Source organism: Penicillium verhagenii, assembly GCF_028828195.1.
Source record: "Penicillium verhagenii strain IBT 33310 chromosome Unknown utg000002l_segment0_segment0, whole genome shotgun sequence".
In the NCBI taxonomy this organism is placed as follows: domain Eukaryota; kingdom Fungi; phylum Ascomycota; class Eurotiomycetes; order Eurotiales; family Aspergillaceae; genus Penicillium; species Penicillium verhagenii.
This window is the reverse complement of record NW_026643166.1, coordinates 458,752-484,344: the sequence shown is the minus strand read 5'-3', so window position 1 is coordinate 484,344 and position 25,593 is coordinate 458,752. Positions and strand designations below refer to the sequence as shown.

General features: G+C 47.3%; 8 protein-coding genes across 8 annotated transcripts, besides 2 other annotated features; 2 read left to right on the top strand and 6 right to left on the bottom strand.

Moving 5' to 3' along the window:
• Positions 1-1,218: 1,218 nt before the first annotated feature.
• N7466_000178 (alpha/beta fold hydrolase) lies at positions 1,219-2,175 on the bottom strand (the record flags this gene model as incomplete). The annotated part of the gene is made up of 1 exon (XM_057159576.1): positions 1,219-2,175. The coding sequence occupies one exon, from the start codon at positions 2,173-2,175 to the stop codon at positions 1,219-1,221; it is 957 nt and encodes a 318-aa protein (XP_057025824.1).
• Positions 2,176-2,641: 466 nt separating this feature from the next.
• N7466_000177 (uncharacterized protein) lies at positions 2,642-4,705 on the bottom strand (the record flags this gene model as incomplete). The annotated part of the gene is made up of 1 exon (XM_057159575.1): positions 2,642-4,705. One exon carries the CDS (start codon positions 4,703-4,705, stop codon positions 2,642-2,644), a length of 2,064 nt encoding a protein of 687 aa, XP_057025823.1.
• Positions 4,706-7,479: 2,774 nt separating this feature from the next.
• On the top strand, positions 7,480-9,355 carry N7466_000176 (serine hydrolase domain-containing protein; the record flags this gene model as incomplete). Its single annotated transcript, XM_057159574.1, has 2 exons — positions 7,480-7,502; positions 7,558-9,355. 2 exons carry the CDS (start codon positions 7,480-7,482, stop codon positions 9,353-9,355), a joined length of 1,821 nt encoding a protein of 606 aa, XP_057025822.1.
• A 494-nt stretch (positions 9,356-9,849) lies between these two features.
• On the bottom strand, positions 9,850-11,022 carry N7466_000175 (uncharacterized protein; the record flags this gene model as incomplete). Its single annotated transcript, XM_057159573.1, has 1 exon — positions 9,850-11,022. One exon carries the CDS (start codon positions 11,020-11,022, stop codon positions 9,850-9,852), a length of 1,173 nt encoding a protein of 390 aa, XP_057025821.1.
• Positions 11,023-12,857: 1,835 nt separating this feature from the next.
• Positions 12,858-14,513, bottom strand: N7466_000174 (MFS transporter; the record flags this gene model as incomplete). The annotated part of the gene is made up of 4 exons (XM_057159572.1): positions 12,858-13,682; positions 13,739-13,816; positions 13,871-14,249; positions 14,311-14,513. 4 exons carry the CDS (start codon positions 14,511-14,513, stop codon positions 12,858-12,860), a joined length of 1,485 nt encoding a protein of 494 aa, XP_057025820.1.
• An 845-nt stretch (positions 14,514-15,358) lies between these two features.
• N7466_000173 (transcription factor protein) lies at positions 15,359-17,824 on the top strand (the record flags this gene model as incomplete). Its single annotated transcript, XM_057159571.1, has 4 exons — positions 15,359-15,495; positions 15,659-16,302; positions 16,361-16,392; positions 16,505-17,824. 4 exons carry the CDS (start codon positions 15,359-15,361, stop codon positions 17,822-17,824), a joined length of 2,133 nt encoding a protein of 710 aa, XP_057025819.1.
• A 514-nt stretch (positions 17,825-18,338) lies between these two features.
• Positions 18,339-18,551: a sequence feature (Protein overlapping with rRNA (N7466_000172, KAJ5947157.1) was converted to a misc_feature.).
• Positions 18,552-18,565: 14 nt separating this feature from the next.
• Positions 18,566-18,580: a sequence feature (Protein overlapping with rRNA (N7466_000172, KAJ5947157.1) was converted to a misc_feature.).
• A 637-nt stretch (positions 18,581-19,217) lies between these two features.
• Positions 19,218-20,767, bottom strand: N7466_000171 (WD40 repeat-like protein; the record flags this gene model as incomplete). The annotated part of the gene is made up of 2 exons (XM_057159569.1): positions 19,218-20,252; positions 20,330-20,767. 2 exons carry the CDS (start codon positions 20,765-20,767, stop codon positions 19,218-19,220), a joined length of 1,473 nt encoding a protein of 490 aa, XP_057025817.1.
• A 3,423-nt stretch (positions 20,768-24,190) lies between these two features.
• On the bottom strand, positions 24,191-25,587 carry N7466_000170 (MFS monocarboxylate transporter; the record flags this gene model as incomplete). The annotated part of the gene is made up of 2 exons (XM_057159568.1): positions 24,191-25,243; positions 25,306-25,587. The coding sequence occupies 2 exons, from the start codon at positions 25,585-25,587 to the stop codon at positions 24,191-24,193; spliced, it is 1,335 nt and encodes a 444-aa protein (XP_057025816.1).
• Between the last annotated feature and the right edge of the window lie 6 nt (positions 25,588-25,593).

Sequence of the window (25,593 nt, the reverse complement as noted above, 5' to 3'; positions counted from 1 at the left end):
CGGCTCTACCTAATGCTCCTTTCAGAACAAAAGTCAAGCCTAAGTTAAGAGGTTCAAATACGGGTGTTTAGGTGTAGGTATTAAATGTCGTTGAAGTGAGAAAGCAGCACTTGAGAATTTGAGATAAGAGAAAAAAAAATCAACACCACTAACCATGCCCGGTCCTGTGCCGCTAGTGCTGAATTTTCCAAGTGGCAATCCATGGAATCCAGGCCGGGCCTTTTTTGTCATTTGGATATTGGGATTTTTTATGGCAGACCAATGGTTCCGAGTCCTTGCTAGCAACATAGATCGAATGTAGTACCAGCACTTGAGAATTTATTCTTTCAAATGTTAGCAGAAAAATACTTCGAAACACTAAAAATCATTCCAACACTTATTGTCCCAAGCACTCTTGAGGTTCAACTATACTCCTCTAGGGATGTCTAAATGGTAGGAGGTTAGGTATATATTCCCACATGGAGGGTATGTGGTTAAATTTTCAATGTTTGAATCCATGGAGAAAAACAGCTGATGTCAGCCCTACCTGGGTATGCGGATACAGGATTTAGTAATATATAAGAATTATGCAGTCATTAAATGACTGGTTGCGCGGTAAAATTCAATTCCAGTAATTTCAAACAGCTAGAAGTGAATAAGTGAAGATCAAGTACAAGAAAGTTTCAAATAAGGCGTAGGCTGAATTAGGTAGAATCTAGTCCCGTTATAGGATGTTTTAAGGCCAAAACATTCAACAGCAGTCTGACGTAAGGGTATAAGCTCAGCGATTTCCTTCGGGTGCCCAGGTTCGAATCCTGGTTGTGTCGATTGACACAATGGCGCAGTGGTTACCGCGATCGCCTGCTATTCTGCCTCGGCTGTTGTTTTTTTGTCTTTTTCTTTTTATTCTTTTTCTTCCATTTACTTCCTTCCCTCGTGATAGTGGTCTGTCCGTACACTGCGAATATTTAGTGGTGTGGGTGCTATGGTCCGTTTTCTAGTGCACAAAATACCCTCGCCTTTGGACATCAATAACATTACAACTCGTAATTGTAATCATTTAACGCGGATCACTCTCATTGTAGCTTATTCTCAAGGTACAAAATACCAAGAAAAGGAGACTTTTCAGGACTAGGCTTTATCATTATCAGCTTGAGGTACCATGAACACATACATTTATTAATATGTATGGGAAAATTTGCAAACTAGGATCTTAGGATTTTATTATCAGATCAAGAGTTACTGTCTGCAGCTATCAATGGTCCACTGTACCTCTTGAACTATGCTCTGTGGTTGTTGAAGCTGCACGTTGTGACCGCAATGAAGTCGGACAGATCTGCTGAGACGAGAAAGCCTCAAAAGATCTCTTTGCCATTCCTCATTCATCTCGCGCCATCTATCAAGACGTTTCCGAAATAGAGCCCGTTCCTCTTCTGTTCCATTGCCCGCAGCCACCCCAAACTCATACATTTTCTGAAAATCCTCAGGTGTATCCGCAACGATGACACTGACCGGATAATCCCCGAGAAGTGTCCTTTCGAGTTGATTCCTGTGGACCAATGCCCGTCTGTCATCCGGCACCGCCTGCAACTCCGCAGCCTCAGTGACTTGATGTCGGGGATCAGCCTGCTCATCTTGAATGGCTTTCCACTCCGCCTCAGATAGGACATGGGACGTTGCAAGACCGGTGGTTTCAAAAAAATCTTGCTCACCGAGGACTGGACTAAAAACGTCCCAACCCCACGCACCACTATCAAAGAAACGTTCCGTGTTGCAATCCACGAACACCATGCCCACGACATCATTGGGCCTGAGCTCCAGAAACTCGCGAGAAGTGTAGCCTCCCCAAGAGTGAGCGACAATGATATACGGAGGCTCAATGCCCGCGTTCCCGAGGAGGGTGTCGAGCTCTGCTGCGACTGATGCTGCGGATATGCTTGGTGGTGTTTGCTCGGGACCTTCACTCCTGCCCATCCCCGAGCGATCATAGTTCAGCCAACGAGCAAATGGGGCCACGAGTTTTCGCACTACGACCCACTCGTCGATCGTGCTGCCAAGGCCTTGCATGAGAACGACGATAGGCTCTCCAGGCTTGCGATCTGGTCCTGAAACGGACAGATAGAGGCTATGGGAACCGATGGAGACAAGCCCATCCTTATCACCTTTGTCCCAGTCAATTTTAGAGATTGGTTGCATTTTGAACTGGATGTGGGCTCAAGTTGAGCAAAAAGTGAATGGGTTGTTGGATGACCGGGAAGCGAAGGACGCATAAGCCCCCGCTCTCTAAACCTCCCCTCCCTAGAACAAGTTAAGCTTAGCGCCATTTGAGTGGCCCGCTGGGAAAGAAAGTGTAAATGTCTCAACAGTAATCTGTTTTCGAAATCTACTATATTTGGATGATGGCATGGTAAAATAAAACTTCTTTGCAAGCGTGTCGAGCTCTTGGATCGTGCCGTGATGGAGGTGCTTGAGCTTAACTCGGCGCCTTAACATTTCAACATTTATTTTCTTGACGTCATGATTGCAAAGAGATTTGGAATTTTGAAGTCTTAAAATGTTCATTCAACATCAAACGGTTGGAGAATTTAGGTATATACATCAAATGTGCATAGCCAAAAACCGGTCTGCTAGTCATCAGGCGTGTCTATCTGCACCCAACAACTTAATTGTCAGCAGCCCAGACGTCATTCGGAATGTACAAAGGCATAGTGTCCTCCCACCGACTCTCAGTCAGCACCTCCACGTTGGATCCATCGGCATCCATCTGCATGATGAAGGGATACGGTTGCTGGTTGTTATCATAGACGACAGCTTCATCTTGGAATCCGAACATGCCCGAAGCCCAGTTAATTTTGCCACCGGCCGTCCAACCAGCATGCGCATCGTTACATCCCAAGCTGGTCAATCTCTTCAAGTTGCTGCCATCAACATTCATAGTCATAACATCATAGTTATCATCAAGGGGTCCGGAAATCGGCCAGCTAGTACGGCGCGTGAAGACAAGACGGTTGGTGCCATCCTTCGAGAACATGGGGGTATTGTCCCATTCCCAGGTAAGCGCCTTAACCTCACCGGTCTTCAGGTCCATGCGCCGCAGACCAAGAGGCTCAACCTCAGTGCTCTTGTAGTCAAACTCGCGCCAGACGACCCAGCGTCCATCCGGAGAGATGGTAGGGAAACCGGCGTTGGTGCTGCCGTTGGTCAACTTCTGGGTCCAGCTACCGTTTGCCGAGACAAGGAAGACCCAGCCGGGGCTTTCATAGCGGTATTCGAACCAGTCACCTAGGCCGATGGCGATAACTTCACTGTCGTTTCGCCACGAGGCTTGGAAAGTGCCGTTGGTGTTGGTTGCGCTTGTGAGACTTGGGAAGCGCGAGCCATCGAAGATATCTTTCTGATCCGTGCCGTCGGGGTTCATGATGACGAGGGAGGAGTTCTCGGTTTGCTGCGATGTGTATGCGACACGGCCGTCTTTGGACAAGCTGGGGAAAACGTCGCTGAAGCGGTACTCCCAATCCTCGTTCCAACTGTAGAGCTTCTTGTCGATTGAGCGGATGGGTTTCCACTCAACGTGCTCGTAGACCATCTTGCTTCCGTCAGGCGACCAGGACGGAGAGCGGTAGAGGCCGACCAGTGATGTACTGCTGTAGTTGGATGCCACTGAGCCCTTCCCGCTGGCAGTGGTGAAGTTGATTGAGCCGGGGTATGTTTCGTTGGTGAGGATACTCTTTACGAGATAACCGATAGTGTTTTTATCAACGTATTGGGGGAAGATCTTGATACCGCCAGAGTCGGCCGAGGAGTGCACGATTCGGTTCTTGCCCGTGGCAAAGTCAACGGAAACAATGGCTGTGTTGACATCGTAGAAGGCGGGCTCGGAGACACGCGCGTAGTACGTGAGCTCTGTGGTGATTTCATAGAAGACCACACGGCTGCCGTCGGGGGAAAACTTTGGTGATCCTAGACAGTAACCGGTCTTGTTGGCAACAAGGCGGAAATCACTACCATCGGGGCGAACGGCATAGATGGAAAGTTCCTGAGTGTGTTCCCAGCCGCTGACATTGTTGTGTCCTCGCCATGGTGTGTTGCGATCCGAGGTAAATAGCAACCAGTTCCCATCCGGTGACCAAGCAGGTCTGAAGTGACCATCGGGCAAAGTCCAATCGCCGGCGATCTCGGTGGTGTTAGTAACATTCCATTGGGCACCTGTCTCCAAGTTCTTGATCCAGATGTTACTCTTGTGGTTGTTCAGGGTGCCAGCAAAGGCGACGAGGCTACCATTGGGCGAGATTGCACCCGCATCCTCAACATGGGGAGTGGTGGAGATGGGCTGCAAGTCAGTGCCATCAGGTCGAACGCGGTACAGATCCGACTGTCCGTCACCGGCACGCTCACTGGTGAATACAATCCACTCGCCGTCGGGCGACCATTGAGCATGGTAGTCGAATGTGGTCTCATTTCCGAGAAGCAGACGTGCGTCTGAGCCATCGGTATTGGAGACGTAGAGCTGTGACACAGCCGGTGCAATGCGGTTCATCAGCATCACACCCTTCTTGCCCTCGACAGGCATACCACGGGGCACGAAGCTCGAGCTCGAGTCTTCGGAGCGGGCCTTCTCGGCATAGGGACATGCGGATCGTGCCTTTTCAGCCCTTTCGGCGTAGGGACATGTTCCAGCCACGGCAAGACCGCAGAACAGCGGGGCGATCAATGAGGAAAATCGCATCGTGACGATGTGCAAAGCGCGCCGTTACTGTTGATCTTGATGCAAGATCCCGGGGGAATTGGACATGATCGCGTCCTTTTAAATCCCATCTCCTCGTCTCCTGAGATTAACACACAATTCTGTGGAGATTCCTTTTACCGGGCCCCCAGATAATAATCAGTGGGTCATTGTGTCCAGTAAAAGCCTGTATATTCGCAATGCGTTGCCATATGGGGAAAAGAACGTCGCTGGCTGGTAGGATTCGTGGTAAGGAATCTCGCTCCTCTCCGTCCGTGTCTCCGAGAAGAATCTTGCGATCGACACGGAGGAAGTCTCGATAGTGAGAATACGTATGTGCGTTAGCTTAGTGCTGCAGTTTCAGGGTGCAAGCAGCGAGGCACTAGCGCTAGTCTCTTAATTCTGGTCCTTTTGCATCCCGGCGGTCTGGAGAGAACAGGGGTTAATTCCCCGGCATTGTAGAAAGGACCCTTTTATGTTTTAGATAATAGATCCTGAGCCTCCTTGCCCTTTTCTCTCTTTTCCCCCCACGGAAATTGCATTCACAATTCTTCAGCTTTCATTTTTCGTGGGGTACGATCGCCCACGGGAAAGGATGGGCGAGCACCGAGACCGTTTCCACATTGTTCCCACCCCCGGGCTTGGCTGCTGAGTTGGTAAGATGATCGCCCCCGGTCAGCAAGTTGATCAACCATTTCTTGGGTAGATAAGTCCGGTCAAATGTGAGTTTTTGTTGGTCAACCGGTTAATGGCGTCATTCGTAGTGGGGCCGATGAGGAGGAAGAGTTGAAGGAGTCTTGGCACAGCTGCACGGTCGAATAAGACGGATAGATTAACTGATTGTGCAGCATAAGCGTTCCTCGCTTACTTCGGGAAATTTCTTGGTCCTGTAAGCCAAGCCGGACGGCCCGAGTTAAGTGGATGCCTGCTATCACCGAGAAGCTGTATCTGAGTACCTGAAGGCGCATCACCGTTACATTTTCGATCCGCGACTTTTCTGACATGAAGTCTTTGAACTCTGGTCAAATTAGCCAGCCAATGACGGGAAGTTTCTGTCATGCATGAGTCCTGCAGGAGTCCTGCAGAGATATTCAGGAACTCAAATCATATCGCTTATCGATATGTCAGCGCTAGTTGCCCAAAGTTCGCAACCCGCGTCCGTTGCTCCGAACGCCTCGATGATTTTTTTAAACCATTGGAACGTGTTATGATGATACTCCGTAGACGGTGATGAATACTTTTCAAGCTGATTAATCACTTTGGCCACCATAATCCTAATTTTAGCTTGCCCGATGGTAATTAGCCACCGCAAAGGTCAAAAATCTGACAGTTCCCCTTGCTGTTGAAATCTTTCGCAGAAGAGTACATTGCAATAAGGAAAAAATCGCCCTCGTAGAAATCCATATGCCTGAACTTTATCAATTTTACCCTGAGCATGTGGTCCTTGAACCTTGAAATAAACGACAATCAAACTCACAGCTGAAAACTTGCATCAATTGATTCAGCCCCACTGCTGTCATTACGAAGCCATGAGATACCATGGGCTTAAGGCTAGGATCTGAGCTTGGACATGTTGAGCCCCACAACATCAGGAATCTTACTACGAATGTTGGAAGATTTTCAAAGTTGATCCTTCAAGACAGTCCTCATAATCCCAATTGCCACGATCGGCTATCAAGCACATGAGAAGCTAATCCATGCCCACTCCAATCATTCCTTTCAGCAAACGTTCATTGAACTAGGTCCACGATACCTAGAAAGAGTTCAGAATCAGTAAGAAAACACGAACCCTCTAAATAATCATTCTTGGAGGAGGGTAATGGAACAGGTCTACTGTGAAAAGAGGGCGAACGCAATAATGTGGTATTAAGTGCTGCGGAGAAGAAAGAAGAAGAGAAAGCAGAAGAACTATCTAGAGTGAGACAAGGTGGGAGTACAAGATCATGTGATCAAACAGATGGCGTTGGCTTCAGCTTGAGTGGTCTGCCTGACCACCACCACCACCACCACCATGATTGTTGTGTCATTATAAGACTACTCTCAAGGGTCAGATTTCAGATGCTTTGAGTGGGGTTGAAGTACATCAGAAGAGGCTGTATGCGCAGTGCGAAAAATACTTGCATGCACATCTGTGGCGTTTGATCGTTGGATATAACCATAAACAGACCAACATCAATTTAATTTTCTGCTTCATCCACTAGAATATTAAAATTCCTGGTATAGCCTCGCCTAGTAAAGAGGGGAATTTGTAGGCCTGCATTTACGAGGTGTAGTCGCTCTTATTATCCACTCCGTATGTTTGTTATTTTGGCAAATCCCACATTCTCAGTTGAAAAGAAGCAAATATTGACCGGGGTGATATCTTAGTGCGAATATACGAATCCCATATAGATCAACCCCGCTCTTGGGATGAGGCAACTAATGGGAGTGAAAGAATAATTGTGAAAGGGGACAGACAAAATCATGATGAAAACGTCATTTATTTGTTTCTAAGGAGACTCCAATTTTCAACTTCTTACCATATTTCCATAAACTTCTCTTTCCTTTGGTTCATGACTGTGCCTATCGACACCTGGCCGCTCACTGGCAGATAGTCTCCCTATACATTCCTATTCCCTCTTACATTATATCACTCCGATATTCAGGACTTTTTCTAGTTCGAGACTCTTACGTGGATTTTGCAGCAGGAATAGTTCAGACAGCTATCCTGCATGAAAATAGTATCCAACATTAGTGACTTACTATACTAGCGAATCATAAAATTCTCTTCCGCCAACATGAGCGACTCGGTTGATGATTGGTTAGTAGAAAAAGCTCGTACTCAAAAACAAAACCGCTAACACTTATTTCTTCAGCCATAAAGACGCCTTAGGACGTCTGGAGGCCGCTATACCTCAATTTGAAGAGGCAATGAAGATGGCTAAAGCCCCATCTATCTCAGTTGGTGTTCTATATGACGGTGAAATAATATTTACGAAAAGTATTGGCTTGCGTGACATTGGAAGGAAACTTGAAGCAAATAGCAATACATCGTATCTTCTTGCTTCGTGTTCAAAGATGTTTACCTCGTCGGCATTGAACATACTGCAATCAGAGGACAAGCTGTCGCTGACTGATACTATTCAAAAACATCTGCCTAATTTCGACCCTGTCGAAGACCCTGAAATTGGAAAAAACGCTGCATTGATTGATGCAGGTCGGCATTCCACCGGTCTTGCGAATCCGAATGTTATTTACATGGGACCGGACGGAATCCTCTCGAACACTGCAGAGAACCATGTTTCTATGGTCAATGCCCTGCCAACGTCAAACGATCTTGGTCAGCGCTTCCAAAGCTGGTGGTACTATAGTAATGCTACTTTTGGGCTCCTGGCCAAGGTTATTGAAGCAGTATCTGAAATTCCCTTCGCAAATTTTCTGAAAGAGAGAATTCTGGAGCCCCTGGGATTACGCCAAACATTGCTTTTTGAGTATGATGTTGAAAACAATAGCAATATCGCATATCCATACGCCATACAAAGCGATGGATCTTGGGTTAGAATCGAGACTCAGGTTACGTCTGAAAACCATAGTCCCGTCTTGGGCAGCCAAGGGATACGCAGCTCTGTTAATGATATGCTTGGCTTCTTCGCGGCAGTCATAAATAGGCACGACGAGCTAAAAGACAAGAGCCTAAGAACTCCTCTTTTGCCAGAAGCAGCCTTTAATCCTCTAGGTCATATCACCGATCTATGGAATCATTACTGGACAAGACCAATTGACGACGGCTTTCCAAACGGAAGGGCCTATACGCTAGGATGGTCTCGGTCCACTCTTTCAACTGCCGGGCTAGGCTTAAACTCCACAAACTGCTATACCATCTCAAAAGATCCAGACTCACAGACCACTCTGGGACGTGATTCCGAGCCGTGTACTGCTTACGGTCATAATGGGAATGCGAATGGCTCAACGGCATCGGCCTATGTTTTCCCGGATTCGCATGCCGCAGTTGTAGCTTTCAGCAATGTGTCATATGAGTGCGATGCGGCCGAGGCGGCGACAAGAATATTAGTTCAAGCACTTTTTGACCTGAAACCACATGTCGATTGTATCTCTGCTCTGCGTGAAGCAAGGGACCGTGGGTTTGAAGAGCGAGAGAAGACTGTGAAAGAATGGGAGGAACATCGTGATGTGTCCAAATACACGAGTACTCCGGATGACTTTCTTGAGTCCTACGTTGGGTTGAATACTACGTCTCGCATTTCTATCATAAGGAGCGACACGGCATCTGCTAAGGTCGCAGTAAAGTTCGGGAATAATGAGACTGGAATCTTCGAATTGGAACCTTACAACGCTGATGCACTAAGCTTCTTACCCTCCAATACTGATATTTGGTTGGCTCGAGGAATGATTGATTGGGATTATTACGCCGTTGGTGTTTATGAATTTGTAAGGGACGAAAATGGCGAGGTTGTTGCTCTGTGGTGGCAGTGGGAGGAGACTGACTGGCCGGGTCTTTGGGTGAGACAAAAAGAGGGCATGTCCGAAAAGGATGTGCAGGGAGTCATTGGAAAATTCGGAAGGTTCCGCAAGCCAAAGACGATCGGTGAGACTGATGCAGCGGATGCCCCGACTGCCGACCTAGATAATTTGTCAATATCCGAAACTAAGTAGGATCACCACCTACAGCATGTCAAATTAAGATTCTCTTAATATTCGAACCGATTCCTTTTTTCAAGAAACGCTGAAAGGCCACATAATAGACACTCGAGCACTTGAGAGCGATAAAGATTACTGGATCTGATCCATCAAACAAAGACCAGTGAGAAATTCTTTAACCCACTTTCATGGAGCCTTTGTACTTTGCACTTGTGCATCATCGATGGGTTTTTGCGGTATCTAGGCTCGAATCAGTGAAGATGTATCAAGTTCCAAGGCTGCGGAAGAAGAAAGAGGAATTATTGAGGGATCACGGAGGACTATTGCGTTAGAAAAACTCGAATTTGGGAGACCTAATCACTACTATCTCGTGAGTTTCACACTTCGCCATTAAGAATGATATGTATTAAAAACGTGTTATGAAGCGGACAAGCATACATGAATAGATCTAAACTTTAGTTCTGAATAAACTAGTATACACCCGAAACTCCCCTCAAACAACAGTAGCCTCAAGATGACTTGATTCTGCCACAGTTTCCATTGGACATTTGAATAGTATCCGCAGTGGTTCTCATATAAGCAGTAGCATAGTTGGAGTTAGACCCAGCCGTGCATACTGTTGTATCAACCAAGTAGCAGTACGCAATGGAAGAGGTGAGCTGGTTGTAGTAGGAAATGGCGCAATTTGACTTCTCCTGGCAGCTCACACAGCAGTCGTAGGCAGATGCAGAACTACCCACAGTAAGACTTTCACCACTGATTCCGGAGAAGTTGATGAGGTAGAAATATTCGCCGGCTAAACTGCCAAATTCCGAGGAGAGAGGGACACCGGCAACATTGTTGGCGGCGCATGCTGCGTAGGTGGAGGCGGTTTCGATAGCGGAGATCACTGTCAGGGTGGAGGTCACAGTATCGGTGACAGCAGACGCCGTGGAGGTCTCAGTGATGGTTGAAGTGGTGCTGAAGCTCAACGTAGTGGAGACATCGGAGGGCACAACTACCGAACTGGAGGTGATGCTGATAGTGGCTGTCACGGTTGTGGACGGGGCAACGGCAGTGGTGGTAATGGGGGTCGCAGTGACGGTTGAAGTGGTGGTGGTCTTGAGAATAATCTTCTCGTGGCAGATCACTTCCTCGGCATACTGATAATCATCCAGAATAGGAGCGCAGCTTTCGTCCTCTGTGTCGAGTGATCGCTTTGCAGGGGACGTAGTGGTTGGAAGCGTATCTACAAGAGGGGTGAAGCCTGACGAGGTAGCGACCGTCACGGTGCTAGTGCTGGTGTATGCAAACACATCAGTGATAGTTGATGTCACATCAGCAGGAGTGACAGTCAAGGTTGTAGTATCGAACTCAGTCGAAGTGGTTGAGAAGACATCGGTGACAGTGGTCGCGGTGGAAGTAACCGTAATAGTCTCATAGTCTGATTCGGTCAAAGTTGAGACTGAAGGAGTGACAGTGACGGTGTCCTGAATAGTGGAGAAAACGACCACGGGAGTCGGATCATGAACTCGACGGGTGATAGTCGTAGTAGGTACGGAAGCGATTGAAGTAGTAGCCAGCTTTGTACGGCAAGTGGCGGAGTGGACGTAGGGTTGACTGCTAGCAATTCCACTAGAGAGGGAAATGGCAGAAGCCTGGCTGAGCAGGAGGCCCACAAGGGCAAAATGAGAAAAAGACATGTTTTATTTTTTGTCTATTTCTTCTTCTTTTTTTCCCGAGAAGAACTTTCTCAAGATAGATTTACGACATTCATCGCTCTAAATACTTTCGCGGTTGTGCCAGGGGAAAAGTGGATCACTTACATCGCCGGGTATTTTAACCGCAACATCTCATCTCCACTGTGATTTCCAGGACAAGACCCATCGGGCGTCAATAGTGCGTCTAAATGAGGAACAACAAATCAGGGAACATTTTAATTCCGGTTCCCGTTGCGAGTTCCGGGCCAATTGGCCTTTTGTTTTGTTCGGTCATGTCCGTGAACGATCAACACCTATCTGGATACTTAATCGCGTTTGTAGCCGCCTGGTTATAAGCCACTCCGCACACTTGGAGCTTCACAACAAAGCTTGTCACCGTAATATATTGCGTGTGTTGAAAACTCCCCATTGTACTCTGGGGTAAATCGGAAAAGCAGACTTCTCTCCAAATGTACTCTTGTTTTGGAGGAAAAGAATCGAAACAGACATGCGTACCCACGTGTAGAGTGAGCATATACCTGACCAACCGACTTGGTGTTAGTTCAACCTCGAAAGTTCTGATGTTCTTTCGAACTTCGAATGCGTCGATCAATATTCCGAAAATCGATAATTTGTGTGATTTGAAAAGACTGAGCTCGTTGATGAGCGTGAGCGTATGTAATGGTGCCTTGATACCCTGTGTTTATATAGGATATCGCAGCGACATATTTTCCAGGACAACAAGTGACTAGTAGTCGAGTTTGGTATGGTGGGGAGCCGAATAGAATGACTATGGGTCATCACAAAGGGCAGCCCTGGCGTTTTCAACCCTCCGAGAGCGCTGAAAAGTCCTGTCCCAGGAACTCTTTGCCCTGCCTCCCTTTGAAGTCGGGCTGGCGTACGTCGCAAGTTGTAGCGCTACCTTCGGTGCCCAGTGTCTTGATTTTCGGGGATCGTGTCTGGATAAGATGCGGATGCGCTTGGGTACGTGTTTTCCGTATGGCGTCGACTACATTCTGTGCTGAGTGAGTTCATATGGCCCAAACTAGATCGCCAAAACTTACTGTTTGGGTCTGAACCAAGCGCGCTTTTTGACCAGGATTCATTTGTTCTCGGGTTTAGTGGAGCGGCCTGACCGACTGGTGTGCGGGATGACGCGGGTTCGGGTGATGGAGAAGGGGAGTGGTATGGGGGTTGGAGTGCGATGTAGGCGTTCAATTTATGGTGCAAGTCGACTTTTCTTTTTTGGTTTCTGGGTTTCCCCAGTTCAACGCGTTGCAAAGTTCTGACGGACTGAAAATAGTGAATGTTGTTGGCGCTGAGCCTCAGGGGAGGAATTGGGTATCAGCGAGAGATGGACAGGTGTGATGTGATACAGCCACTTACCTGTCGCACGCGGTTCCTGCACCAGTACCGGGGCAAAGTCTTTGCCAGCCCCTGGAGATAGTGGGCAAGGTTGTTATTTTGTTTAAACCGTAAGCGTTGTTTTAAGTGACACCAAGAAGATCATAAATTCCTGAATCCCCGTTCGCTTGTGTTCTTGCTTTCTCCAGAATTCTTCCATTGCTCTGTTTATACTACTAATTTATTTGTTCTACGTTGTTCCATGGATATGGCTACGGTCGCATCAACCCCACCCGTGGAGCTTATTGGTTTATTCGAACCAATAGAAGGGCCGCTATCAGTAGCAAGTATACAGGGAAGGACCCCCTAAGAGCAGTCTCGATCATATTAAACACCAGACTAAAAAGATATGTAGTTGAAACAACATAGGATAGGTTTGATCAAAGTTGAAGGCCCGGGTCAAAAATTTATGGCGCCAGAACGTAAAAAAAAAATCAATAGTTCACTGGAAAGCGAGTTCTCAAATACTCGCCATATTTGAAGAACAGCCAGGGAACTGGTACAAAGGCAAGGGCGATAAGTCCAAGCAGTGTGTTACCCCAACCAAGCCCCAGCCGAGAGTACATAGAAGGTCCTGCAAGGGGTAGAAATGCGGCAAACAGACTTCGCAAGACAGTATTACCAGCCAGAGCAGAAGCGCTCCCTTCAGTCCCAAAGGCATCCATAAGATACAGCTGTGCCGGCATCATAATCAAAAATGCACTGATTCCAATGAACCCGGTGCCAAGAATTGGAACGATCCAGTGCGTGTGAAACTTGGCACTCCAGCCATACCAAATAAAACCGACAGGGACCAATGGCGAGCACCAAATCATCAAAATCAGGCGAAGCTCAGGTCGGGAAACAGTACCACCGCGCGGCTGCTTCAAAAGCTTATCACTAAGCAGACCGAACAGTGCAATGCTGAAGATCATGCCTATGCCGAGTCCGAGGTATGCAAGCCCAGAGATTCCAGGGCCCCAGCCGTACGTCTCTCCGAAAACACCTGGAAATGTCGTGAAGAGAAGATAAAGCAGACCAAACATAAACGCACAGTAGATCGAGAGTAAAAAGACAATAGGCGATAGAAAAATCATCTTAGTAGGTCGCATAATAGAGCGCATGAGAATCTGCGAAGGTGTTAAGTCTTTATTGAAGGTTCGAGCATAGAGTTCAGTGTTCCCTGTCTGTTTGCGCAGTCGGGCCGCTTTGCGATCGAGAAGAGTTGGCTCATAGGTCTCCCGCAAAAAGGCCAAGGCAAGGAGAGAGATCACGGTTGACTATAGATGAGTGTGTTAGAGAAGTGAAAATGCGCCCAGGTCGGGTTCTCACGCACTAGAATCAGGATCAACCAGAATGTCCAACGCCAACCAATATCCTGCGAAACAAATCCACCAATAACGGGCCCAATGACCTATAGCATATGATGAATATCTTTATTCGTTGGGGAGAATTTGGTAGAACTCACCGGACCAAGAAGAGGACCCATGCCAAAGATTGCCATTGCCTTTCCCCTCTCGGCCTCCACGTGGAGATCAGCAATCGTGCCACCTCCAATGGCCATTGGTGAAGATGCAGCAATGCCGCAAAGCATGCGGAATGCCAAGAACATGCCCGTGTCAGTACTTAGAGCACAACCCACAGTGAATCCGATATAGACCACATTGCATATATGGTAGACAATCAACCGGCCATATGTCTCTGACAACGAGGAGAGGATAAGGGGGCCCAGACAAAATCCCAGGAGGTATATCGTGACGGTCAGGGACGCCACGATCGTGTTTGTGATGCCGAACTCTTTCACTAGATCCTGAGCTCCTGGAGCAAACATGACGGCGGCAAGATTTCTGCTCAATTGATCAAAACAAATTCCCCACGGGGCCGGGGTAATCGGAGAATGTATCTTACGAGTAGAGAGTGAATCCACTAACTAGCAGGACATGGATGAGTTTTTTGCCCGATGGCCAGTTTCGAGGGTTTTGTGGGCCATCGGGACCGTCCCAGTCAACAGCGTGAGGGTCGACGACGTGAAGGTCTTTCTCATTAAGGACTCCTTCCTTCCGCGCCAGCTCAGGATCACTCCCAGCGGCATCGAGTGGGGCTGTATTCATGTCCAGATCGGCCAAACTGGCTTTTGGGGGAGTTGATATCGATTTCAGATTGTAGTAACGGCGAGACAGGTACGAACGAAGAACGAAGAACGAAGAACGAAGAACGAAGAACGAAGAAAGAAGAAAGTGAAGAATGGAGAAAGTGTTTCCGGTGCAGATGAAGAGGAAAGTGAGAGCAGTATATACTAGTAGGTTCCTGATAAGTTTGAAAGAAAATAGATTCTCCTAATAAGAACTATCATGAGTACGCGGAGAAAGTCCCAAACAGCTCGGATGTTCCCCTTGATCGACCGAGCTCGAAAAAATCATGGTATAGCGGAGAGCCTCCCCCGAGGCCGAAAAAATTCACGGATTTGGCCGCGGCTTGCAATTTCTTTGTCCTAGCAACCCGACCATCCGAGGTCGCTGATCAACCCTCAAGTTCCTATATGGATCAAACATTGTATTTTGTCTAGCCCGCAAGGCCATCTATGGGTTCTTTCTCACTTCATACCTCGCGTGGCACTAGATCACACTAGGCCTAGCCGGATTTACCTCCGTGGGCCTGTTGGAACGCCGGTATCGTCGAGTTCCTTCGGGTCATTCTGGACAGGCGCTAATCCTACATTAGGCTCAATCGGTACATAAAGACTTGGTCTGTGGCCCACAGAAACCATCAAAAACACAACCGTCATACGCATATAACGGGGTCCTTGCCGCGCAATCCACGCGTTCTCCACCGAAGTAATAGCGTTCGGATGATCGACCCTCCGCGGACGCCCGAGCGCCACGTGACGGGCCCACCCGTCTTATAGCAGCATTCTTGCCTGGGGACCTGGGGTAAATATTTCCCAACAATACACAATATGTCCGACCATTACAACCCCTTGGTTCCGCCCCTTGAGGCTTCAAGCACGAGTCGTTCAGGAGATGTAAACATCCCGCCGCCTGCAAAGGGTCGGGATAAGCCCCAGCTAAGCTGCAATGCATGTCGGAGGCGCAAGTAAGCAGTCCCACTCACCTCCACTAAGAATGGCATGATACAATGTGCCGGACATTGGCTGCATTTTCGCAGAATACCACCCCCTCTCGCTCCCATTCTATTCCCTCACTGAATTCATAGCGTGTGATGGGTACTTACGAACGGACGCTAACCCCAACGACAGGGTCCGATGTGACCGACTGCAGCCTTGCAGTAATTGTTCAAGCCGGGGCCATGGCACGTCGTGTAAATACACGAATACCCCGGTCTTATCTGGGCGCTTCAAGAGTGGTGGCCATGTGCAGGAGCGCATCAATCGGTTGGAGAACTTGGTGTTGGGGCTAATGCAACAGAGCGCTCCGAATTCCCATGAATCACCATCTGAGTCGGGCCGGATTGCGGAACATCTTGTTGCCACACAGGATATAACCTTTGGTCGAAGGATTTCCCCGAGTGGTTTGAATGGCGATGAGAGGTCGAAACTTACGCGAGCTGAACAAATCCAGGACGAGATGCCATCCCCGTCCCCATCCGACTATGGCAGTATCCGTCTTCAGGGGTCCGGCGTTAGCTACGTCAGCAGTGCACACTGGACCGCCGTTCTGGATAGCATTGACGAACTCAGGGATCATTTTGAACAGGAGGACAATAGCCGCATGATCGGTTCCGATGCAATTCAGCCCCAAGTCAGCTTTCCCAGTCCCCAGCTTCTCTATGGCGGGGGCCCTTTGCATGTCACGCCGGCGTCAATTCTCAATTCACTCCCCACTCGGCCTACAGTTGATCGGTTGGTAGCCCGTTACTTCAACTTCTTGGACATGGCACCAGGTTAGTGGATCATGGCCGAGATTATTCGCAGTATCTCTATTGACAGACTGCAAAATAGGCGTCCCACATAGCGATAAGTTCCTCCGTGAGGTAAGACCATGTACTTTCCACCTCACCTAGACATTCAATACGTTACTACTAGTCCCAACCCGATAATTTTTTTCGACTAGGGGTTTTGACTAGTGCTGACGAGAACAATTAGTATGAGGAGTTTTGGAAGTTTCCGGAAGCAGCGCCGATAATATGGCTTGGACTTCTTTTTGGAATGATGTGCTTATCGACACAATTTCAACAGTCCTTTCTCGCACCTACCAACACTCTGTTTACTAGTGGGTACTCTCCGGGATCGGCACAACCACAGGAGGGCGATGAAGCGGTTTCCACGTTCCGAGAAAATATGATACACTGTCTGATACTTGGTCACTACACAAAAGGAGGGCCCTACGTTTTAGAGACTTTAATTCTCTATTTTATGGTGGAGGTGTTTGCCGCCAAGGACACTGAAGCTGGCACTCGAATTCTAGTCGGCAATATCGTCCAGATCGCGATGCATATGGGTTACCATCGAGATGCCAAGCATTTCCCCAACATTTCTCCATTTGCAGGAGAGATGAGGAGGCGCGTTTGGGCCCTAATAGTGCAGCTGGATTTTAGTATCTCAAGTCAAGTGGGGCTTCCCCGGATCATCAAAGAAAACCAGACCGATGTAACCGAACCAAGGAATCTGGCTGATTCCGACTTGAACGAATTCATCACTGAGCTCCCACCTTCCCGACCTGAAACGGAAGTGACACCCACTCTCTACACTCTAGCAAAGCTGAGACTTATCTCTGTTGGGGCAAAGGTTGCGGACGTTGCCACGGAACCTCGGCCATATTCGTACGCACATGTTCTTCATCTCGATAAGGAAATAGATGGGGCGCGCGAGGCACTACCATCAAGCATGAAATGGGTCAGCCTTGCGTCGTCTCTCTCAGTTTCTTCACAGGTCATCATTCAGAGAATCTGGCTAGAAGTCAGTGTCCAGCGCTTGAAGATTGTTCTGCACAAGCAGTTCATGGTTGCTTCACATCCTCAACAACAATACCCATATTCAGTTTCTGCATGCTTGGTAGCTGCCACGAAGATCCTCGAGCTGCAACACCTGATCGACGAAGAGACTCAACTAAATGGTCGAATGTATCAGAGCCGCTGGAGGGTGACTGCCTCGTTTACCCACGACTTCTTACTTGCTACTAGTATTCTTTGTTTCTATCTCCAGGCTCACGGATCGGCAGAGGTAAGAGATCACAGTGATTCTGGAGAGAAGAGGCCCATGCCTGTGAATATCGACGAGTTGAAGCAACTCCTGAGGAAGACGCAGGCGATTTGGCTTCGAGAAAGTGAGACGTCCAGGGAAGCTCGAAGAGCTGCCGTAGCATTGCAATATGTTATTGGAGATCCTGGAGCTGGTTCAGATTCATCTTTGCTTACACAGCGGCTTGATCCGTCATTTCAAGGTAATACCGGTCCTTTCAGCTAGCAACTGGCTTCTTTTCACTAGGGTTTTTTTTTTCGCTACAACTTTCGGCTTACATACATTAGGACCCCCACCAGTGATGCTGGGGTTTGGAATTCCTGGCCTGAGTCTTGAAGCGCCGGATAATTGGCTATCCTGGCAGGGTTTTGCAACCCCCGTGGGTAATACGGGAGAGTCATACGTCGACGTTAACACATTTCTGCAAATGAATGCTTTATCTTGAGCAGGATACAGATTATATCTCCTACGAGGTCTTTTTGCCATGGTGACATCGGAAGTGATACCCACACTTGACACGAGGTACTCGTTCAAAAACATTAGTGGGCGTTGGTCTTATTGGTATACCCAGTGATTCATTTTGAATGATATTCTACTTTGAAGCACCTAATATTCTCACTAGCTCCCACCCTTCTCAACTGTGCGCTTACTTTGTACAATATAACCTGGATCAGTAAATCTCCAAGTACATACGACCATAGGGTGTGGAAAACAGGGCTTCCCGTCCGCTCAGCCGTACTTAAGCCACACGCCGGTCAGTTAGTAGTATGGTGGGTGACCACAAGCGAATCCTGACTGTTGTATGTTTTTGATTTTTCTTCTTCTTCTGTTTCTTTTTCTTATTTAGCTCAGCAAGCCCCAGCTCCGGCCAATTTTCAGAAACAACAAGAACGAAAATAGCGCAGCTGTTTGAGAATTCCTGCTGGGCTTGCGGCGCATTCCCAGCAGAATGCTACCACGTCAAACTGAGCCTTGGTCCATGTTCAAAAAGATCGTTGCGTCGCGAACCACGCATAAGGGGCAGCACCCACAATACCTGTTGCGAGTCGCGACGCAGGGGTATGGATCTGGCATGGGACGAGTGGCGGACACATACGGAGGTCATGGCAAATCGTCCGGATCTGATCGAAGAGTTCGGTGAGAGCGAATAGTCCGGTTTTGCACCTTTTGCTGTTGTTGTCGTTGCTGCTTTCCTACTTGTTATTCTTCCACTTGTTGTTCTTCTATCCTAGTCCGGTGTTATTCATTGTCTCGTTCTCTCACTTTTATTTGTTACACTGCCATCCTTGATCGGCGGTCACCGCCTAGGATCACCTGATTATCATGTATATTAGCGGGAAGAGTGCCGATCCCTCTCAGCAATCGAGGCCTGCACCACCATTACGCTCACGCGGTAATATTATTTCACTCCTTCCTGTTTTGCTAGGTTGTTAATTGATGACCATTTTTACCACTTAAAATGGTCCAAATTTCGGTTTGACCATAAAATGATGGCAATAAAAGATATATCAAAATATCAGCTCCATAAAACCAAGACACAAATTGTAATGACTATCAGAAGTTTAATTGCAATGATCCCCGCCCCCACTTTTTTTCTCCCATAGTGAAGAATCTCACCCTAATCATAAAAGTGGCTATTACAGTTACCCCCATGGGTTACGCTGCTAAATCCTGGTCTTACCCATCTAGCCTTCTCATTATTTTGGCATATGTCGGAGAGAAGTTTTCTCAGACGATAGTCTTTGTTTTTCTCTTGAATGCAGCAATCAAGTCGATCAGTCACGAGAATCACCAGCCGAATACGCGCATCTGCAAGCATCTCCCGCAGAATGTGCTTCAGAGTATGAAAGGCGTTCGTATCGTCAAACAACCTTTGGCCAAGATTGTCATGTTTGTTTTTCAAATACTGAATGAGGATATGATCTTGTCGAACCAGAGTCCAGATCAAAGTGCGTAGTATAGTCACATCGGCCTTTGGTTCTGTATCATTGCAGAAGAAATAGGCAACGTGAGATATGTCGAAACGCGCATTGAGGTTTTCGATCGCCAAATCAAAGAAATTTATCATTCGAGATGATGTGACCTCGCCATCACCCTTAGGAATGCACAAGCTGCGCTCGTAACATTCTCTAGATGCAAGTTTTTGGAGTTCATCGAAATAGTCCTCCTTCAAATCGCCTGGTGTTCTGAGAGACTCAATGGCTGCGTCAACGTCTATGACGCAGAGCTGTTGCATAATGCCGCGGTGTTCTCGTGACATTTTCAAATTAACCAGGAGGCCGACGTATGAAGTGACGCTGGTGTTGCAATATTGAGCCAAGAATTGCTGAACTTGGCCCTCAGTGATGGAGATGCCGTGCCGCAGATCTTTCCATTTGCTAGGAAAGACTTCGAAGTTTGTTAGGGCTTGAGTGAGGCCCCTTCTGAATGCAAATACACATTCGATGGTGAAGTGAAGAAGCTTTTGGTACAGCTTCAAGATAGACTTCAAAATATCACACCGCATCGCCATGAATGATTGCTCTTGTCTGTGCTGATGATGGGCGAGAACATCCGCCAAACCTGTGTACCATTTTATTTTGCCCGTAATGTCAATCACACCGGTTATAGCATTCACTGTATCCTCAACGGCCGAGGCTAATGTGCTCAGCAACTGATAAAATGCCATAATATTTAGTATGTTTTCGCTGAAAATGGGAGTTCGCTCTTTGAAGCATCATGTTGACTTACTTGGAGTGCGATTGCGAGTGCAACCCACAGAATCGTGCCGTGTGGGACAACTGCCTCAATCCCGCTTTTCAACGATACAATGGCGGATAAAGCTTGTTTTGAATAGGGAGCAATATTTCTGGCCATGCTGGGTTGCATGCTCTGCACATTCTCGAGGCTGCGACCAAGAAATTCCACCAGTCGGCTCTGCTGGAGTGAAGCATCTTCCTTCTCCTTTTCGTTTAGGATACCGGGGAGATATTCGCACAGAATACTTTCGTAGTTGGTAATAAGCTCAACCTGCTCCACTCGAAGTTGAGAGTATGCCATATCCCACAAATCAAAGTCTCCCTCAAAAGTATGAGATGGAATTGCAATAGAATCACTCAAGCTTGTCTCCTCACTGCTTTTCATATCAACAGGGAGTTTCAGCACATCGACAGAGATATCATCCGACATGTATCTTTCCGAGAATTCACAAATGCGCTATACACTAGTAGTTAGTACCTTGCTCAAAATATTGATTGAGGGATTGGTTGTGAAATTGTTCCCAGGTGCCATTACTTTAATATTGCCTGGTAATTCCCCGGAAAATACTAGCCATGAAATATGCGTGAATGGTTTGATAGGATTGAAATATCCAAGTAATCCGAGGCTGGCGATACCTCTTTCAGAAACAACCTCGCGGAAAATGTGGCGCTGTGCAATATAAAAAACCTTCTCCTTTTCAGTCTTCATTAATTTCAGAAGCATTTTTTCGGAGGATTTTTGCAAAAAATCGGGAATCTCAGAATGGTAGCGAAAATAATTATCGGAAAAAGATGCATAAAGTGTCTTCAGTTCTCCAAGAGAAGGAGGGTGGTCTGATGGGTTTGATATTGCCATTCCTGAAGTGTTCGACATCCTTTTGCCCTGAACCTTGGAACGTGTGACTCGAAACAGAGGCTAGTCAGGTTCGCTTTGCTATCGCACTTGAGAATTATCTAGAAAGCGGTGAATGTGGATGCACATGTGAGTGAGTTAATTAAAATTCATTGCGCCGGGGGCATCGTACAATTATATTCTACAAGAATACGAGGTCGGCAGTGCCATTGACGCATGCACATGCGTGAAAGAGGCTCAGACTTTAGCGCGTATTATAAGCCGAAAGTATTGATTGAAAGAAGCCACTCACGGAGAACCTATCTCGTATGACGAAGTCAATCATGTTTATTTCTTTTATCTACGAGTATTACCGGTGAAACTGTCAAACCTGAGCGCACGTTGAATCTCTTATATATAAATGTGGTCAACTGACAATTGTTCAGCAATTAGCGTGAAATCTGCCTCTAGTAAATGGAGAAACAAATTGGTAGAATGGAGGCACAACATAACATAGTGAAGATTTTTTTCTTTCTTTCTTTTCTTTTTTTTTTTTCCGGCTGCGAGTAATATTCACCCGCCTAGAAGATCTCATTTTGACAGGTACACCAGCCACTGAAAACCGACTGCAGGACGGACAACCAATGAATGGCATCAAAATCACTGGTCAACCTTGAGTGATTTAAATAAGCGGTGTAAGTAATCATCATGTGTCCAAATTCCACCATTAAATCAAAGCAGTGCCGCAGTGGCGAAAAAGATCCACCTAGGCCATAGAGGTAATTATAACAGTATCGATTATAACGAGGGTGGGATTCTTTACTATAGGGGAAAAAGAGTAGGGCGGGAGTCATTATAATTTTATTTCATTGTTGTACAGAGGTGAGATTTTGATATGTTTTTAGTTACCCTCCTTTTCCAGTCAAACCGAAATTTAGATCATCTTAACGAGTAGAAATAGTTGTTGTAGAGGTATCCATTCGGGGGATTTTTTTTTCGAATAGGGTGCTCTTACTTGACGTACTTTCAGGGCTGACTGCATTGCAGTAGCTCGCATATTCGCCTTGAGCTTTTACATACTTTCTTTCTGCACTGCCCTTTGTTTCTGCACTGCCTTCAACAAATCTCTTCTCAGAAATCTAGCAAGAAGCATAATAGCTAGCTCAGACCTTCTTTCTTTCAACAAATCAGAATAAATTAGGTTAGCTGCTAATATCGCCGACAATCCCGTGGGAATTCATACGTTCAAATGTTAGCGCCGGTGGCGCTGGCGTTGGAGGGACTTGATCTATTTCGTTCCATGCTAGTTGCCAAGAGCCCTTGAATCTTGCACAATACGCTCAAAAAAAGATTGACCTTCTGAGCTTTACAGCAGTTGAGAAATAAGACGATGACAACAGAGATGGTAATACTAATACCGAAAGCGAAGTTACTACGGAGTAATGCTCACTAGGTTAATCGTAGGCGCTTGGGCGCCTAAAGATGTTTAAGCTACTGCGGAGCGAAACGAGGTCCACCGCCGTAGCCTGTAGGTAAATAATGTAGGAAGAACAATAAACAACTGGGTAGGGAGCCAAAGACTTAAAGTGCAACCCCTCAGTCGTCCTTGAGGCCGGCGTAGTAGTGACAGAAAGCAAAGTCCGAGCCGACGCAAAGAATGTGTGAGTGGTAAGTACAATTCAATATGTTCCTGATTCCCGCCAGTATGACAATCGACTGCACATGATTAGCTATAAGCCACTTCAATGCCATTTCTTGTACATACGACCATAGGGTGTGGAAAACAGGGCTTCCCGTCCGCTCAGCCGTACTTAAGCCACACGCCGGTCAGTTAGTAGTATGGTGGGTGACCACATGCGAATCCTGACTGTTGTATGTTTTTTTTGTTTTTATTCTTCTTCTATTTCTTTTTCCTCACCATTTCGGCTTTTTCACCATTCTGATTTCCTTGAGCCAAATGATTTATCTTGTTAATATACCAAGGGTTTATTAGGTATGACTCGTGAGGCGGTAAAGCCCGACAGCCGAATAGCGGTGTGGACTTCAATAGTTAGATTAGCTACACTTTTAGAATAACACACGCCTACACATCTCTCATTTGTCCTGTACATAAAGGGAAACAAGTATGGCCAAGACCTCGGACCTTTCCTTTAACTGAAGGGGTGGCCACGATCGACGCTTTTTACCTTGGGGAGTAGGTCACTGGTCGTCACGCGTCGTGGTCGGCGCATGGTGATGAACGCGCGCAATAATTTGCGCGTTGATTGCGCTAGAGCGTTGATAAAGGATCGAGGTTGATCTGCAAGCGCCATAAATTTCTTCCAAGGTCTAGATAACTTAAGAGGTATGACTAGGTATTAAAACGACACTGAGCAGCCCTCGTTGATTCTTAAATATCGATACCCTTTTCTTCTCAAAGATACAGCAATCTCCCCACTCAGTTGACCGACAACATGAGCGCCTTCACAGACAAAATAATTCCTGTTCCTGGAGATCTCCCCAACGTCCGCGCAGATGCCCAACGAGTTTTTCAAGTCCTCGAATCAGGGGGTGTGGTCAGCCATTGACCGGGCCTTCGCCACCAAGCGACGTCGACCAGGTCACGCTCAGGGTATATACGGAACACACGATCTACACCGGCAAATTCACATTTTGGACGACCGTCGTTTCGAAATGACTAACAGAAGCGAAGGAAACAAGCAGTGGAATGAATATGGATTCTTGATTGTGGTGAGCCAGAGAAGAAGAACTAGAGAGACGCAGCCTGCTATCTCAAGGAAGCACACCAGGCGGTGAGGATCGACAGGACTGGAGAGGTCCGGTAGAAACAGCGTGGTCATGTGATTCCAACAACATCTACTGTTCCCCTTGTGGTAAACCTCTCCTGATAAATAGCAATTACAAAGCCCCCAGGTGTCAATACATGTAGAGCACATGAAAACTCAAGCAGAGAATTTAACAAAGAATAACAATTGGTATATTCTCGAAGCCTATATAGATCTCAGGTACATTTGAGAAGGCTTATGTATATTTACAGCATCGTGCAACCAAACACAATCCACTTGCCAATGCAGTAAGGCCAGTACAAACAATGAGAAGCCCAAACTCAGTACCATATGCTCCACCTGCTTGTCCTTTCCAACTATCTGCACGAAGCAAAAACTCGCTAAAAGGCCCGCTCACAACATTCCCAATCCCGCGTCCAAACGCAATAACTGAGAACACGATAGTTGCATCCGAGCTTCGATCCACATTTTGGACATCCCGTATCATCCCCGACCACGTCGCTGAGAAACTCCCAGCGAATATTCCATACGCAACCGAAAACACCATCACCACTGCGATATTAGTGGAGAAGCCCCACAGCAAGAAAATAGACAGCACCGTCCCAACAGTCGAGATGGTGATGCATTTCAAAGCATGACACCGATCAGACAAATGGCCCATCGATATACTCCCAAAAACGGACGCGAGATTCAAAGCCGTGACGGTCAACGAAGCAAGCAACTCGGACGCGCCAATCGAGCGCGCAAAAGTCGGAAGGTAAATAGCCGGTAAGAAGAATCCAAAAGCCTCAAGCGTGTTGCAGGCCTGATAAATAAGAAAAACGGGATCCCGCAGGAATCTTGCGTTCAGACGATGATGAGCTATCTTTTTCGAAATCGGGAGCCGCGGTCGGTGAAAGTATAAGAATGGGGCGGCGAGTACGAATAGTAGGACTGAACACACTCGCAGGGTTGTTTGGAATCCGAAGCGGTTCAATAATTTACCCAACACGAGTGGGAATAGGATGCCGGAGACACCGGAGCCTGCCCAGACCATTCCAAAGGCGAGTCCTCGGCGCTTATCGAACCACTCCGACATGAACATGATTGATGGGCTGTAGGCTATGCAGCCACCGATGCCGAAACCGATCCCTTGCGACAGAACGAGGTGCGTGATGCTCGTGGAAAAGGAGGCCAGGGCGAGTGATAAACACATGATGATCAGGCCTGCTGTTGAGAACCACCTGGCGTATCGGGGGAGAAGAATCATGGTTACGATGACCACGGGACAGCTCAGATATGCGACTCCCTTTCCATGCATATATTAGAGCCTGTCATCAATTGGAAATATTCAAGGATGGAGAAACTCACCGTGGCACAGGTTCCGATAACAGCAACCATATTTGAGCCCTTGAGCAGCTCATTATCCCGGTAATAGCTTTCAAAAACACCGAATGAGAACGCGAACCCCCACACCAGTGCTTCTATCATCGTGGAGGCGGCCAGGAACATCCAGGCGTGGAAACCGCCATCAACGGGCGGCAGGTCATTTTCGAGAGGGCTCTTCTCCGGGTCATTTTGAGCGCTACATGACAGTGAGTCTTGTTTCTGACAGGTGCTTGAAACGCTCGATGAGGATCGTTCGGTATCCATTGGAGT